At 47.8% G+C, this 17,392-nt stretch overlaps 1 protein-coding gene across 4 annotated transcripts in view; it reads right to left on the bottom strand.

The window, feature by feature from the left end:
- Positions 1-13,947: 13,947 nt before the first annotated feature.
- The window catches only part of setx (senataxin), a 124,883-nt gene continuing 121,438 nt past the window's right edge, over positions 13,948-17,392 (bottom strand). For all 4 annotated transcript variants that reach the window (XM_072488595.1, XM_072488593.1, XM_072488592.1 and 1 more), the window contains one exon: positions 13,948-16,248. In XM_072488595.1, the coding sequence (XP_072344696.1) occupies positions 15,475-16,248 (774 nt within the window). In that variant the 3' untranslated portion in view covers positions 13,948-15,474. The remainder of the gene's footprint in view (positions 16,249-17,392) is intronic.

Below are 17,392 nucleotides of genomic sequence, written 5' to 3'. Positions count from 1 at the left end.
CACATCTTCCTTCCTAACAAGTATTTCCTCGAGCTTACCAATCTGTTTCACACTGTCCTCTCCAACAATATCGCCCCTCTCATTTGTAAATACAGAAGAAAAGTACTCGTTCAAGACCTCTCCTATCTCTTCAGACTCAATACACAATCTCCCGCTACTGTCCTTGATCGGACCTACCCTCGCTCCAGTCATTCAGTAGAGGTTCGAAGGTTGGCAGGATACTGGCGTAGAATTCAGGTGGTAGACGGCAATTGTAAATTTGTACAAACTGGGCATCAATCTTTTGTCATATTGAATTCTCTTCAGATTATGGAATGTTTTGGGATAGATTCCAGTGATGTAGGAGTATTTTTCTCATTTGTAGGAGTATGTTTTGGGATAGATTCCAGTGATGTAGGAGTATTTTTCTCATTTGTAGGAGTATGTTTTGGGATAGATTCCAGTGATGTAGGAGTATTTTTCTCATTTGTAGGAGTATGTTTTGGGATAGATTCCAGTGATGTAGGAGTATTTTTCTCATTTGTAGGAGTATGTTTTGGGATAGATTCCAGTGATGTAGGAGTATTTTTCTAATTTGTAGGAGTATGTTTTGGGATAGATTCCAGTGATGTAGGAGTATTTTTCTAATTTGTAGGAGTATGTTTTGGGATAGATTCCAGTGATGTAGGAGTATTTTTCTCATTTGTAGGAGTATGTTTTGGGATAGATTCCAGTGATGTAGGAGTATTTTTCTCATTTGTAGGAGTATGTTTTGGGATAGATTCCAGTGATGTAGGAGTATTTTTCTCATTTGTAGGAGTATGTTTTGGGATAGATTCCAGTGATGTAGGAGTATTTTTCTCATTTGTAGGAGTATGTTTTGGGATAGATTCCAGTGATGTAGGAGTATTTTTCTCATTTGTAGGAGTATGTTTTGGGATAGATTCCAGTGATGTAGGAGTATTTTTCTCATTTGTAGGAGTATGTTTTGGGATAGATTCCAGTGATGTAGGAGTATTTTTCTAATTTGTAGGAGTATGTTTTGGGATAGATTCCAGTGATGTAGGAGTATTTTTCTAATTTGTAGGAGTATGTTTTGGGATAGATTCCAGTGATGTAGGAGTATTTTTCTCATTTGTAGGAGTATGTTTTGGGATAGATTCCAGTGATGTAGGAGTATTTTTCTCATTTGTAGGAGTATGTTTTGGGATAGATTCCAGTGATGTAGGAGTATTTTTCTCATTTGTAGGAGTATGTTTTGGGATAGATTCCAGTGATGTAGGAGTATTTTTCTCATTTGTTACAACAGAATGGGCTGGAAATGAAATCCAAAGAACTGATACTTGTTTTAAGCAGAACACACCCCTTCCTCAAGTCTACACATAAAATAGGAATCCACGTAGCGATAAGACCAGGCCATTAGAAGGCCACATTGCCTGAAACGGTGGGAGCAATGTTTGAATAAATGGGTTTGGGAGCAATAGCCGAGTAGCGGGCACCTGAAGGCATCTAGTCCTGTAGCAATGATCTGTTCAGATTTTTAAAAAATAGAATTCCTACAGGGGAGGCCATTCGGCCATTGAGTCCACCCCAACCCTCCAAAAGAACACACTACCTGGGCCCACTCCCCCACCCAGCCCTCGTAATTGATCATGGCCAATCCACCTTACCTGCACATCTGTGGGAGGAAACCAGTGCATCCGGAGGAAACCCACACAGACACGGGGAGAACGTGCAAACTCCACACAGACAGTGACCAGAGGCCGGAATCAAACCCGGGCTCCTGGCGCTGAGGCAACAGTGCTAACCACTGTGCCATCATTTTAATGCTGTGCTTAAATAACTGACTTATAATCAGGAAGTACACATTAATGCACTATAACTAAGAAGTGCTTTTGAAAAATGCTTTGGAATTTCATGAAAAGTTATATGTAAATGCAACTCCGTCTCTAATTGATCTCCCTACAGATTCAAATTGAACTGCGAAAGCGAGTTGAAAGAGTTGCATTTACATAGAACTGTTCATGAAATTCCAAAGCATTTTTCAAAAGCACTTCATTAGTTATAGTGTATTAATGTGTACTTCCTGATCCAAATGCAAGAGACTCTCAAAAGGATGAGGCAGGGCTTCATGCCAAAGGATGCAACATTTGTCATAGTGGCTTCTGACCAAGGCATACATGAAGTAATTTAATTCTCACTTGCACCTCAAAAACTTCTGCTAAGCCACTGGTAATGCATCAAGTTTTGTTTGTGCTAAATAAAGTTTAATCACTGTTATTAATATAAGGCAATGTTGAATCATGAGTTTGTTTAAACCCTAATGTCCAAAAAAAAAAGCAACTGTTCTTGCCTAGTATTTGGGCAGAATGAAGCCTTTTCAGAGGGAGAATTGTCCCTGTTCACGGAGAGATAACAAAGTGGGGATTAAATTTAGTCACAAGAAAGCTGAATGGAGAATAGATGATAGAAAAGTATTAATCTATCGGATCGATCTCTATTCTGGCTTCTTTTTACATCTCATCCGTAACAATTTTCAGTCTGGATTCCTTAGTTTCTAGGATGTAAGCAAATGACTCCACCAAACATTTAATTCAAGTTAATAAGCTATACAAGTTCATTTAAAAAGACAGGACAATATAAAGACCAGCCAATTATTTTTTATGAATTGAATTGCGAGACACGAGGGTTGAATAGAAGACTATGTAGTTCCTCAAACCCACTCTTACCACAGACTTTATGCAACCTGGACCAGAATCCACCTAATCTACTTAATTTCCGGAGGGAAGTCTCTGCAAAGATATTCTTTAATCCACACAGGCAATCAAACTAATCTTGTATAGAACATGCCTCTAATTTTAAACGGCTCAACTCCAATCCTGAATAGCTCTCGATTTACACTGGAGCGGGCTGAGCTGGGATCAGCAACGATGTGATGTCACAAAGCCAGCCTCCATAAAACCGCAATAAGCAGGACAAGATTTCACTCCAAGTAGAAATACTTGTTCACCAAGCATGCAAAGATCCCGAGCCTTAGTACTGTACGAACAAATGTCAGCAATGGTTCAGTGGGTAGCACTCTTTTAAAAAAAAAAAAGAGGTATTTTTGGTATAGTAAAAACAACCAAATAAACAATATACATGAAGCCATAAACATAGTGCAAAAGTACAGGTCCCTCCCTTATTGATTCCCCCCCCCCCCTCCCCCAACCATCTGTTGACTCTCAAGGCGAACTTGATTTTCTCCAACCAGAGAAAGCTAACTATGTCCATTAACCAGGTCTCCGACTTCGGGGGCTTTTAGTCCCTCCATTCTAATAGTATCCATCTCCGGGCTACCAGGGTAGCAAAGGCCAGAACGTCTGCCTCTTTCTCCTCCTGGATTCCCGGGTCTTCTGACACCTTGAAAATCGCCACCTCTGGACTCAGCGCCACCCTTGTTTTTAACACCTGGACATGACGTCCGCAAACCTCTGCCAAAATCACCTAAGCTTTGGACACGTCCAAAACATGTGGACATGGTTCGCCGGTCCTACCGCACATTTTGCACACCTGTCCTCCGCCCCAAAGAATCTGCTCATCCGGGCCACTGCCATGTGAGCCCGGTGAACGACCTTAAATTGTATCAGGCTGAGCCTGGCACATGTTGTGGATGCGTTGACTCTACTCAACGCGTCCACCCATAGACCATCCTCTATCTCTCCTCCCAGCTCCTCCTCCCACTTGCGCTTCGGCTCCTTGGTCTGCGTCTCCTCAGCCCCCATAAGCTCCTTATAAATGTCCGAGACACTCCCTTCTCCTACCCACCCTCTGGGAACTACCCTGTCCTGAATCCCCCTTAGCGGTAGGAGCGGGAAGGTTGACACCTGTTTACGAAGGAAGTCCCCCACCTGCAGATACCTGAATTTGTTACCCCTCACCAACCCAAACGTTTCCTCCAACGCCCTCATATTCGAACAGCTCCCCTCTATGAACATATCCCCCATCGTCTCAATCCCCGCTCTCCGCCATAACCGGAACCCCCATCCATACTCCGCGGGACAAACTGGTGATTATCACAGATTGGGGCCCAGATCGATGCTCCAGCATGCCGCCACCACTGGCCCCAAACTCTCAGGGCCGCCACCACCACTGGACTGGAGTACCGCGCAGGCAGTTACCAACTCCCCCAAACTGGTGCCCTTACATGAAGCCGCCTCTATACGCACCCATGCCAACCCCACCACCCACTTCCTGATCATGGCTATATTAGCCGCCCAGTAATAGTTGCTAAAATTTGGCAGCGCCAGCCCGCCCTCTCCCCGACTCCGCTCAAGCATTACCTTCCTTACTCGCAAGGTCTTGCCCGCCCAGATGAGACCCGTGATCACTCTGTTGACCCGCTTAAAAAAGGACCGCGGAATAAAGACGGGGAGACATTGAAATACAAATAGGAATCTCGGGAGGACCGTCACCTTCACCGTTTGCACCCGAAAATCGTCCTTCATTTGGTCCACCAGCCGGGCCAGATTCAATTTATGCAGCCGGTCCCATTCCCGATCCACTTGAAAGCTTCCCTCCACTAACCTAAACGGCAGCTCTCCCAGTCACCTCTCCTGTCCCCTCACCTGGACCACAAACATCTCACTCTTTCCAATATTATTCCCAAAACCGGCCAAATTCCCCTAGTCTTCATGATTTCTTCCATCCCCTCTATTGGGTCCGAAACATACAGAAGGTCATCTGCATAGAGCGAACCCCTATGCTCCACGTCTCTCCCCCCCCCCCCCCCCCCCCCAAATCAGTCCTCTCCAGTCTCTCATAGTAACTGCCAACGGTTCTATAGCCAGCGCAAACAACAGTGGGGAGAGGGGGCATCCCTGTCTCGTCCTCCGGTGCAGTCTAAAATAGTCCGATGTTGTCCTATTGGTCCGTACGCTTGCCACAGGAGCCTGATACAGTAACCTGACCCAGTCAATAAAGCCCCGCCCAAATCCGAACCGTCCCTAGTACCTCCCACAGATATTCCCATTCTACCCGATCAAAAGCCTTTTCTGCATCCATTGCAATCGCTACCTCCACCTCTCTTCCTTCCGGGGGCATCATGATCACATTTAACAGCCTTCTTACATTGGCCGCCAACCCCATCTGGTCCTCCCAAAATGTCCGGAACACAATCCTTGATCCTGGAGGACAAGATTTTGGCCAGCAACTTGGCATCCACATTCAACAGGGAGATCGGCCTGTAGGACCCACACAGCTTCGGGTTCTTGTCCCGCTTAAGAATCAGCGAAATTGGACTTCCGGGTGCGGCGATGACCAGCTGAGTCGCACGTTTCGGCAGCTCCCTGTGAAACGGACTTTTGGGCTCTTGATAGGAGCCCCAACGGCAATTTTGACGGCTAAAAACACTGTGCGGTAAACCAGATGGGAATTCCCCCTGGATACGGATGGAAAAAGGAGGAGAGAGTGGCCAGATTGCAGTGGATCCTTTAGAACAGCGGCAAGGAAGGCAAGCAAAAACCAAGATGGCGTCGGAAGGTGGCAGTTTAACATGGGGCCCTGAACAACAAGAGTTCTTGAAATGCTGTGTGGAAGAGATAAAAAAGGAAATGAAGAAAGAGCTGTTGGCCCCGATACTACAGGTGATCGAAGGGCTAAAGGAGGAACAAAAGACCCAGGAGCGGGAGCTTCGGGTCGTGAAGGCAAAGGCAGCCGAGAATGAGGACGATATACAGGGCCTGGTGGTGAAGACGGAGACGCAGGAGGCACATCAGAAACGATGTGTGGAAAGGTTGGAGGCACTGGAAAACAACGCAAGGAGGAACAACCTGAGGATTCTTGGTCTCCCTGAAGGTGTGGAGGGAGCGGACGTCGGGGCATATGTGAGCACGATGCTGCACTCGTTAATGGGAGCGGAGGCCCCGGCGGGTCCGTTGGAGGTGGAGGGAGCATACCGAGTGATGGCGCGAGGACCGAGAGCAGGAGAAATTCCCAGAGCCATAGTGGTGAGATTCCTCCGTTTTAAGGATAGAGAAATGGTCCTTAGATGGGCGAAGAAAACTCGGAGCAGTAAATGGGAGAACGCGGTGATCCGCGTTTATCAAGACTGGAGTGCGGAGGTGGCGAGAAGGAGGGCGAGCTTTAATCGGGCCAAGGCGGTGCTTCATAAAAAGAAGATAAAATTTGGAATGCTGCAACCGGCAAGACTGTGGGTCACATATCGAGGGAGGCACCACTACTTTGAGACGGCGGATGAAGCGTGGACTTTTATTGTGGAAGAAAAACTGGAATGAGCGGGTTATTAAAAAGAACGTTCGAACAAAGTGGTGGGGCGAATGTGGGGGGCAAAGAGGGGTTTTATGTACTAATCCTGCGATGTGGTAACTTTTCTCTCTCCCACAGGTGGTGATGGGGGGAGGAGGGGAGGTGGAGGAGATGGGGCGTTGGCCATTGGGGGCGGGGCCAAGGGAGAAGCGCGGGCTTGGTTCCCGCGCTATGATAATCATGGCGGGAATAGAGAAGCAGGAAGGAGGGGGCGTCGCACGGTGCGAGCCGAGGTCACGGGGGGAAGCCGAGGTCAGCCAGAGTTTGCTGACTTCTGGGAGCAACATGGGGGGAGTAATTACGCTAGCGGGGGATCTAGCGGGGGGGGTGGGAGGGAGGAATTACTGGGTTGCTGCTGCTGGGGAGAGGGGGGAGCTGGTATGGGAGAGGATGGGCGGGGGGGGCACCGCCTGGGGGAGATACAGCTGCGTGGGAACCGGGTGAGGAGCTGGAAAAAGGGGATGGCTAATCGACAAGGGGGGGGGGGGGGGTAGGAAGCCCCCCAACTCGGCTGATCACGTGGAACGTGAGAGGGCTGAACGGGCCGATAAAGAGGGCACGGGTACTCGCACACCTTAAGAAACTTAAGGCAGATGTGGTTATGTTACAGGAAACGCACCTGAAACTGATAGACCAGGTTAGGCTACGCAAAGGATGGGTGGGGCAGGTGTTCCATTCGGGGCTAGATGCGAAAAACAGGGGGGTGGCTATATTAGTGGGGAAGCGGGTAATGTTCGAGGCAAAGACTATAGTGGCGGATAACGGGGGCAGATAGGTGATGGTGAGTGGCAAACTACAGGGGGAGACGGTGGTTTTGGTAAACGTATATGCCCCGAACTGGGATGATGCCAATTTTATGAGGCGGATGCTAGGACGCATTCCGGACCTAGAGATGGGAAAGCTGATAATGGGGGGAGATTTTAATACGGTGTTGGAACCAGGGCTGGATAGGTCGAAGTCCAGGACTAGAAGGAGGCCGGCAGCAGCCAAGGTACTTAAAGATTTTATGGAGCAGATGGGAGGTGTAGACCCGTGGAGATTTAGCAGACCTAGGAGTAAGGAGTTCTCGTTTTTCTCCTATGTCCATAAAGTCTACTCGCGAATAGACTTTTTTGTGCTGGGTAGGGCATTGATCCCGAAGGTGAGGGGAACGGAGTATACGGCTATAGCCATTTCGGATCACGCTCCACACTGGGTGGACTTGGAGATAGGGGAGGAAACAGGAGGGCGCCCACCCTGGAGAATGGACATGGGACTAATGGCAGATGAGGGGGTGTGTCTAAGGGTGAGGGGGTGCATTGAAAAGTACTTGGAACTCAATGATAATGGGGAGGTCCAGGTGGGAGTGTTCTGGGAGGCGTTGAAGGCGGTGGTTAGAGGGGAGCTGATATCAATAAGGGCACATAAAGGGAAGCAGGAGAGTAAGGAACGGGAGCGGTTGCTGCAAGAACTTTTGAGGGTGGACAGACAATATGCGGAAGCACCGGAGGAGGGACTGTACAGGGAAAGGCAAAGGCTACATGTAGAATTTGACTTGCTGACTACAGGCACAATGGAGGAAGGCACAGGGTGTACAGTACGAATATGGGGAGAAGGCGAGCAGGTTGCTGGCACACCAATTGAGGAAAAGGGGAGCAGCGAGGGAAATAGGGGGAGTGAGGGATGAGGAAGGAGAGATGGAGCGGGGAGCGGAGAGAGTGAATGGAGTGTTCAAGACATTTTATAAAAAATTATATGAAGCTCAACCCCCGGATGGGAGGGAGAGAATGATGGGCTTCTTGGATCGGCTGGAATTTCCCAAGGTGGAAGAGCAGGAAAGGGTGGGACTGGGAGCACAGATCGAGGTAGAAGAAGTGGTGAAAGGAATTAGGAGCATGCAGGCGGGAGAGGCCCCGGGACCGGATGGATTCCCAGTCGAATTCTATAGAAAATATGTGGACTTGCTCGCCCCGGTACTGACGAGGACCTTTAATGAGGCAAAGGGGACAACTGCCCCCGACTATGTCTGAAGCAATGATATCACTTCTCTTAAAGAAGGAAAAGGACCCGCTACAATGCGGGTCCTATAGACCTATTTCCTTCCTAAATGTAGATGCCAAGGTCCTGGCCAAGGTAATGGCAATGAGAATAGAGGAATGTGTCCCGGGGGTGGTCCACGAGGACCAAACTGGGTTTGTGAAGGGGAGACAGCTGAACACGAATATACGGAGGTTGTTAGGGGTAATGATGATGGCCCCACCAGAGGGAGAAACGGAGATAGTAGTGGCGATGGATGCCGAGAAAGCATTTGATAGAGTGGAGTGGGATTATTTGTGGGAGGTGTTGAGGAGATTTGGTTTTGGAGAGGGGTATGTTAGATGGGTGCAGCTGTTGTATAGGGCCCCAGTGGCGAGCGTGGTCACGAATGGACGGGGATCTGCATATTTTCGGCTCCATAGAGGGACAAGGCAGGGATGCCCTTTGTCCCCATTATTGTTTGCACTGGCGATTGAGCCCCTGGCGATAGCGTTGAGGGGTTCCAAGAAGTGGAGGGGAGTACTTAGGGGAGGAGAAGAGCACCGGGTATCTTTGTATGCGGACGATTTGCTACTATACGTGGCGGACCCGGCGGAGGGGATGCCAGAAATAATGCGGATACTTGGGGAGTTTGGGGATTTTTCAGGGTATAAATTGAACATGGGGAAAAGTGAGTTGTTTGTGGTGCATCCAGGGGAGCAGAGTAGAGAAATAGAGGACCTACCGTTGAGGAAGGTAACAAGGGACTTTCGTTACCTGGGGATCCAGATAGCTAAGAATTGGGGCAGATTGCATAGGTTAAATTTAACGCGGTTGGTGGAACAGATGGAGGAGGATTTCAAGAGATGGGATATGGTATCCCTGTCAATGGCAGGGAGGGTGCAGGCGGTTAAGATGGTGGTCCTCCCGAGATTCCTCTTTGTGTTTCAGTGCCTCCCGGTGGTGATCACGAAGGCTTTTTTTAAAAGGATTGAAAAGAGCATCATGGGTTTTGTGTGGGCCGGGAAGACCCCGAGAGTGAGGAAGGGATTCTTACAGCGTAGCAGGGATAGGGGGGGGGGGGGGCTGGCACTACCGAGCCTAAGTGAGTATTATTGGGCCGCTAATATTTCAATGGTGAGTCAGTGGATGGGAGGGGAGGAGGGAGCGGCGTGGAAGAGATTAGAGAGGGCGTCCTGTAGGGGGACTAGCCTACAGGCTATGGTGACAGCCCCATTGCCGTTCTCACCGAGGAACTACACCACAAGCCCGGTGGCGATGGCTACACTGAAGATTTGGGGACAGTGGAGACGGCATAGGGGAAAGACTTGGGCCTTGGGGGGGTCCCCGATAAGAAACAACCATAGGTTTGCCCCGGGGGGAATGGATGGGGGATATGGAATGTGGCAAAGAGCAGGAATAACGCAACTGAAAGATCTGTTTGTGGATGGGAGGTTCGCGAGTCTGGGAGCGCTGACCGAGAAATATGGGTTGCCCCAAGGGAATGCATTCAGGTATATGCAACTGAGGGCTTTTGCGAGGCAACAGGTGAGGGAATTCCCGCAGCTCCCGACACAAGAGGTGCAGGACAGAGTGATCTCAAAGACATGGGTGGGGGATGGTAAGGTGTCAGATATATATAGGGAAATGAGGGACGAAGGGGAGACTATGGTAGATGAACTAAAAGGGAAATGGGAAGAAGAGCTGGGGGAGGAGATCGAGGAGGGGCTGTGGGCAGATGCCCTAAGCAGGGTAAACTCGTCGTCCTCGTGTGCCAGGCTAAGCCTGATTCAGTTTAAGGTATTACACAGGGCACATATGACTGGAGCACGGCTCAGTAAATTTTTTGCGGTGGAGGATAGGTGTGCGAGGTGCTCGAGAAGCCCAGCGAATCATACCCATATGTTTTGGTCATGCCCGGCACTACAGGGGTTTTGGATGGGGGTGACAAAGGTGCTTTCAAAAGTAGTAGGAGTCCGGGTCGAACCAAGCTGGGGGTTGGCTATATTTGGGGTTGCACAAGAGCCGGGAGTGCAGGAGGCGAGAGAGGCCGATGTTTTGGCCTTTGCGTCCCTAGTAGCCCGGCGCAGGATATTGCTAATGTGGAAAGTAGCCAAGCCCCCGGGGGTGGAGACCTGGATAAATGACATGGCGGGGTTTATAAAGCTAGAGCGGATTAAGTTCGTCCTAAGGGGGTCGGCTCAAGGGTTCACCAGGCGGTGGCAACCGTTCGTCGAATACCTCGCAGAAAGATAGACGGAATGGGAAAAAGAAGGCAGCAGCAGCAGCCCAGGATCGGGGGGTGGGGGGGAGGAGGAACCAGAAGGACTCTCAGGGTTGTTAATATATACTGTATAGTATGTATAGGTCGTTGCTACAGATAATTATATATTGGACTGTTAAACTATATTTTTGGAGAGTGTTACTTGTGACAAGGCAGTTGCCAATTAGGGCTAGTTTTCATTTTTGTTATTTATTATTTATTCATTTTTTGTTTATAAAATAGGTCATTGTTATTTGTGTTGTTATAATATTGTGTAAAGGATGCACAATGTACTGTGTTGGTTGACCAAAAATTTTCAATAAAATATTTAATAATAAAAAAAAAGAATCAGCGAAATTGTTGCCCGTGACATCGTCGGGGGGGGGGGGGGGGGGGGGGGGGGGCAACACCCCTCTTTCCCTTGCCTCATTGAACATCCTCAACAACACCGGCTCCAATGTCCCAGAGAACATTTTATAAAACTCCAATGGTACCCGTCCGGACACGGGGCCTTACCCGCCTGCATGGTCTTCAAGCCCTCCACTATCTCAAGCTCCCAATATCTCTTCAAGCCCGATTGGGGCCCCCAGCCCTTCCACCCGCTCCCCGTCCACCTTTGGGAAATTCATCTCCTCCAAGTGTCTCATCCCCTCCGGCCTCGTAGGGGGTTCCGACTTGTACAGCCTGCTGTAGAAGTCCCTAAACGCCTTAAATCACCCCAACTGAATCACCAGCCAGAATCCCGTCTCTTCCTTTACTTTCCCTATCTCCCTAGCTGCCTCCCTCTTCCTAAGCTGCTGTGCAAGCATTCTGCTGGCCTTCTCTCCATGTTCATGGATCGCCCCCTCGCCTTTCTCAGCTGCTCCACCGCCCTCCATGTAGTCAGCAAGCTAAACACCACCTGTAACCTCCGCCCTTCCCTTAAATGCCCTGCCTCTGGGGTTTCCGCATACCTTCTACCAATCTGTAGTATCTCCTTTACTAGTCGGTCTGTCTCTGCCCTGTCCACCATCACACTATGGGCCCTGATCGAGATCAGCTCCCCCCTGACCACCGCTGCTGAAATTTCCCGTGTCATTGACCTGCAGGTAGCTCTGACATATTTCCTCAGCCGCTTGCACACCTCTTCATCCGCCAAAAGTCCCACATCCAACCTCCAGTGCAGGCGCTGGTTACTGTCTTTACGAACCTGCAGGTCAACCCAGTGCGCAGCATGGTCTGAGATTGTAATCGCCGAGTACCCGTGTCCACCACTCCAGCCAGCAAGGTCCTGCTCAAAATAAAGAAATCAACCCGGGAGTACACTTTATGCACGTGTGAGTAGAACTCCTTCACCCTCGGCTGCCCAAATCTCCATGGACTGCCCCCCCCCCCCAGCTCCACGAGTTCCTTTGCCATTGCTGGCACCCTGCCCGTTTTCGAGCTTGACTGGTCCAAGCCAGGGTCCATAGCTGTGTTGAAGTCCCCTCCCATGACCAACCTGTGCGAGTCCAGGTCCAGTATCTTCCCCAGCATCTTCTTTATAAACTCCACATCATCCCAATTTGGCGCATACACATACTAATACCACCTGCACCCCTCTAGCTTCCCACTGACCATAATGTACCGACCTCCCACGTCCGAGACTATTCCACCCGCCTCAAAACACCACCCGCTTATTGATCAGGATCAGTGGGTAGCACTCTTACACGAGTCAGTGGGTTCAGGTCCCACTCCAGAGTTTTGAGCACATCATCGACTGACATTCCAAGACAATAATGAAAGTGCTGTCTGCTCTCTCAGGTGGATGAAAAAAATCCCCATGACAATAATTCAAACAGCGGGGGAATTATGCCCATGTCCTGGTCATAAGCTAGTATAGCTCATTGAGTTATTATACTCTCGCATTCATGAGGCTTTTTACTTAAAAATTATTCACAAATAAGGGAGGAAGTAATTGCGCAGACATCATAAGATATCACAGGATCCATCCATGATTTAGGTATTTGTATCTTTTACAGATCTGTAACGGAAGGCAAGATTCAAATCAGGCGAGGTCAACAATGTTGAATTTACTGTCTCTCCACCCTTCACCATTGAGTGGGTAAAGTGCACAGCCATGAAAATTCTGCTCAAGCAAAAGGCCTCAAATTAGTTGTCTCCCACTTTATCATCATAAAATTTACAGTGCAGAAGGAGGCCATTTGGCCCATCAAGTCTGCACCAGCTCTTGGAAAGAGCACCCTACCCAAGGTCAACACCTCCACCCTATCACCACAACCCAGTAACCCCACCCAACACTAAGGGCAATTTTGGACAATAAGGGCAATTTAGCATGGCCAATCCACCTAACCTGCACATCTTTGGACTGTGGGAGGAAACTGGAGCACCCAGAGGAAACCCACGCACACACGGGGAGGATGTGCAGACTCTGCACAGTGACCCAAGCCGGAATCGAACCTGGGACCCTGGAGCTGTGACGCAATTGTGCTATCCACAATGCTGCCCCACAATGCTACCGTGCTGCCCAGTTGAGTGACAGCTACCCAAATAAATGGCCCAAGCAACTTACTGGTGCATTGATGCTAATTTCTCCGTGGAAGGAGAAAATAGGAGTAATTGTCACCTTGCTGTTGAGATTTCCGATTAAGTCAGCTGATCCCTGCTTCACAGAGGCTTCCAAGTGCAGTAAATTAAACAAAGGCATCACGCTGAACACTTGGCTGAACAAACTAATCTGTCAAAATATTTGGAGTGATATTTCTATTTAGCTGGGACATGACAGGTAAACTAGAATTTGGATCCACTGAATTTAAACTGTTCTTATTCAAAATGCTTAGGATCCAGTTCTCCAAAAAAATAACTGCCTTTTCCAGTTCAACAGGACACCGTAGTGCTGTCTTAGTTTAAGACTGCTGTACAATAAGTAGGTAAAGTCACCATAGTCCCAGGGTACCATAGGCTGCTTTCCCCTTTGAGGGGGAGAGCTGACTGGTGGTGATTTAACCTGAGGATCACACACCTCAGAAGAGGGGCAATGTTGAGAAGACGGGTCCTTCATGAATAACTTCAGCCGGTACGGGGGCTGAACCCCCGTGCTGCTGGCCTCGCTCGGCATCACAATCCAGTTGTCTAGCCAACCGGCCTTAACCAACCCCCATACGACATGGAGCCTTTTTAATAAACATCCACTGCAGCACAACTACATTTAAAAAACACCACAGAGAAAAAAAAATCACGAAGCACTAAAGCTTTTCTTTACTTTTACACACAGATGTGACTGGTCAGTTGCTATTTTGTCGCAATTAAGATGTGAGACTTTGTGATAATTATATAGATACCGCTAACAACTCTAAGTGAAATGACCCAGTGTGTATGCACTCCAATGGATGTTGACTGCTTGGTACTGGCACAAGTCACTGAAGTCATTTTAAAAATAGCAATTTTATTAAGTATGAAAGAAAATGTTTGACATATTTTAGTGCCTGCATTTCTCTACTGGGAAAGTAGTGTGGGTTGGGGAAAATCACAAATACCCCAAAACTGCAAACAACAATGCCGAACAATTCAAGATCTGGCTTGGTCATTGCATAAAACCAGTAAGCTGGGCAGCACTCTGACTCAGCATTATGAACTTTAAAATGAATGCCGCAGCCGCCAAGGTTTTTCAGTAGTGCAGGACTCTTGGTGCTGCATCAGTTGAAGATTTCTGTACAATATGTATATATAAAACACCCACTGTACAGTAATTACATTTCCAAAAAAGAAACCCACTGGGCTCCTTGAGGCATTAGGACTTTTCTTTAATTTTACATGCAGATGGCTGGCCAGTCGCTATTTTGCTGCAACTAAGACGCGGGACTTTCTGATAATTATATACCTACTGCTAACAACTCTAAACAAAATCACCCAGTTGTGTATGATCTCCAAGGGATATTAACCATCTAAGTGGGACAAACTGTTTGTAACTGATTGAAATGTCCTCCATAGTGTAGATTCACCATCCTTATTTGCACTTCCGACTAATATGTTTAAAAAGTTTCAAATCATCCATGTGACATCCTGTAAATAAAATGCACAAGAGACATTCACAATAGCAAAACATTTGCCATGTATAGAAAGTTTCTAAAGAGTCATAGCCGATGGTGTTAAGAGTTAAACTGCACAGTCATTCTGTCACCCTCGTCTCATCTATTAAAGCTCTAACCTAGTTAAATCAAATATGACACGGTGTGAATTCCTGCCATACTATCCCATTTCAAAATCCGGGTATACTTAGCAGAGTTGAGGAAAAATGCATAACTTCGAAATGTGTAAAATAAATGTGGCTCATTAACATGGTTAAAATCTCAGGGACTGTTTCTACATTCCATGATCCATGCTAAGGGCTGACTGACATCTTGAACCGAGTGACCAACTGAGATTAGACTGGAATTGTGTGTCTACTCAACTAAGATTCGATTTCTGTCAAAGATATTTAAATGCCGATGATGAATGGCACAACATGCTGGCATTTCAGTGCAAGTGGTGCAATGTTTTCAGTTCCTCAATATGTAGAATTTTGCCTTGCCACCCAGGGAAGACACATAAACAAGCAGCCAGGGACTTGCATCAAACTACCCCTGTCTTTCTGCACGGGGACAATTTCTCACTGGCTATTGGCCAGTCAAATAGCAGTATTGAGAGCCTCTGGAGTTACTTGCCTGCCCTCCTCAAATCATGGATTTGGGGGAAGACAGGAGTAAATTCAAGAATACAAAATAAAGGTTGTTATTTTTAACAAACCAGTAAAAATAAACAACGGACCATTATAATCATAGTCCAAAAAAATAAAGTCTATAAATCTTACATACACATTAACCGCTGCTTCTGTATGTTGGAAACTCATTTGCACCAACCCCGTGAGATAAAGGCAAATATATCAAGAGACAACTTCTTAACCCATAATCTTTTCATTTCCATCTCTGTTTTTGTTCTCCATACATGTCTTCTTTTTCCTTTTCTTCCGGTGTTTGTCTCCTGGAACCATCGAGTCCATAAACTGTTTCTTTATAATTTCTACACACAGGGATCCCAGAAGGAAAGACCAAACTTCGGTTTGAAGTAGAAGTATTAGGTTCATCATCACCTGCCCTTGAAAGAGTATTTCCAGTAGACTGACAAAAGTGTGAAGAATGAGGAGCACCATGCCCACTAATTGATGCAGATGAATCTGGTGGATTTACCACACGTGCCTCGGAAGGAGTTTGATTGGCTTGTAACTGTGGCTGAGTTCCCTTGAGCAAAGCTCTTCGGGCCAGTCTCGGATCCCTAAGTTTAGACTGAGCAGACGACTCTGACCTGACTGATGTTGGAGGCTGCGCAATAGTAGCCGATATCTGAGGCTTTACACCTACAGAAGCTATAGCCCTATGCAAATTATGAAGTAATGAAGCTGCTTGCTGAGAAGGAATTGCCGCTTTTTGAAATTGCCCACTGGAGGGATCAGCTACTTGATGCATAGCAGTTTTGAAGTTTACTCCTTCGTTCCATGAACTTTTACGGTCAAGACTGGGAACCCGTTTCTGTTCGCTTATTAATGCACTTGGATCAGAAATATTTCGCTGGAAAGCTGGCCTGGGTTTCATAATCTTTTGGCAGTCTTTCTTGTATTCGCTTTCACATGTTTTCACTATAGCTCCTCTCTTTTGTGCATCCTGAATCAAAGCGTTCCAGTCCTTACTTTCCTAAAATACACAAGAGAAAACGGCAGATGTCACAAAATCAAATCCATTCTTCACTCCTGAAAATAAATAAGCTCATTACAGAGAGGAAGACGCTTATTCTATATAAGTTTCAGGTACAAAGCCAGTTATTCTGTGTCAACAGTTCTAACAATGAAACCATCACATCATTAAAGCATTTCTGCAACTTTGAGCAACTAAATTGTATCAAATACTACAAGGATTACAGCCAGTACATGGCAGGGGTCGGGTTACAGAGGGGTGTTGTTGCTTGACATGGCAGGGATCTAAAGTAGGTAACAGAGTGGAGGTCGGGGGTGGGAGCTGCCAGGAGGCGAACTGGGAGGGGTGTGGCACATGGGCTGGGGGCGGGCCCAAGAAGGGGGATGGTTGATTGGCAAGGGGGGGGGGGGGGGGCAGGTGCCCTCCAACCAGGCTGATCACCTGGAATGTCAGAGTACTAAACAGGCCAGTCAAGAGGGCGCGTGTGTTCACACATTTGCGGGCTCTAAAGGCGGACATAATCATGCTGCAGGAGACACATCTGAAAGTGACTGACCAGACCAGACTAAGGAAGGGCTGGATTAGACAGGTCTTCCACTCGGGGTGGACTCTAAGTCCAGGGGGGTGGCAATCATGATCAATAAACGGGTTCAATTTGAGGCGGAGGGCACAATTGCAGATGGAGGTGGTAGATTTCTTATGGTCCGGGGTACGCTTGAGGGTAGTCCTGGTGAATGTATACGCTCCAAATTGAGACGACGCTGACTTCATTAAAAGGGTGCTGGGGAAAATCCCAGACTTAGATTCACGCTGATCATGGGCGGGGACTTCAACACGGTCCTCAACCCCGGACTAGAGAGGTCATGCTCCAGAACGGGTAGGCTCCCAGCGACGGCAAGGGAACTGAGGGGGTTCATGGAGCAGATGGGGGGGTGGGGGGGGAGACCCATGGAGAGCCAGACGGCCGACGGGAAGGGAATATTCGTTCTACTCGCATGTTCATAAAGTATACTCTAGAATCGATTTTTTTCATCATGAGCAGGGACTGTATAGGCGGGGTAAAAAATACGGAATACTCGGCGATCACCATCTCGGATCATGCTCCACACTGGGTTGATCTGCAGGTCTGCAAAAGGGAGCTACC

The sequence above is a fragment of the Scyliorhinus torazame genome, chromosome 22 (assembly GCF_047496885.1).
Source record: "Scyliorhinus torazame isolate Kashiwa2021f chromosome 22, sScyTor2.1, whole genome shotgun sequence".
NCBI classification, from domain to species: domain Eukaryota; kingdom Metazoa; phylum Chordata; class Chondrichthyes; order Carcharhiniformes; family Scyliorhinidae; genus Scyliorhinus; species Scyliorhinus torazame.
This window is presented reverse-complemented; position numbering and strand designations above follow the sequence as displayed.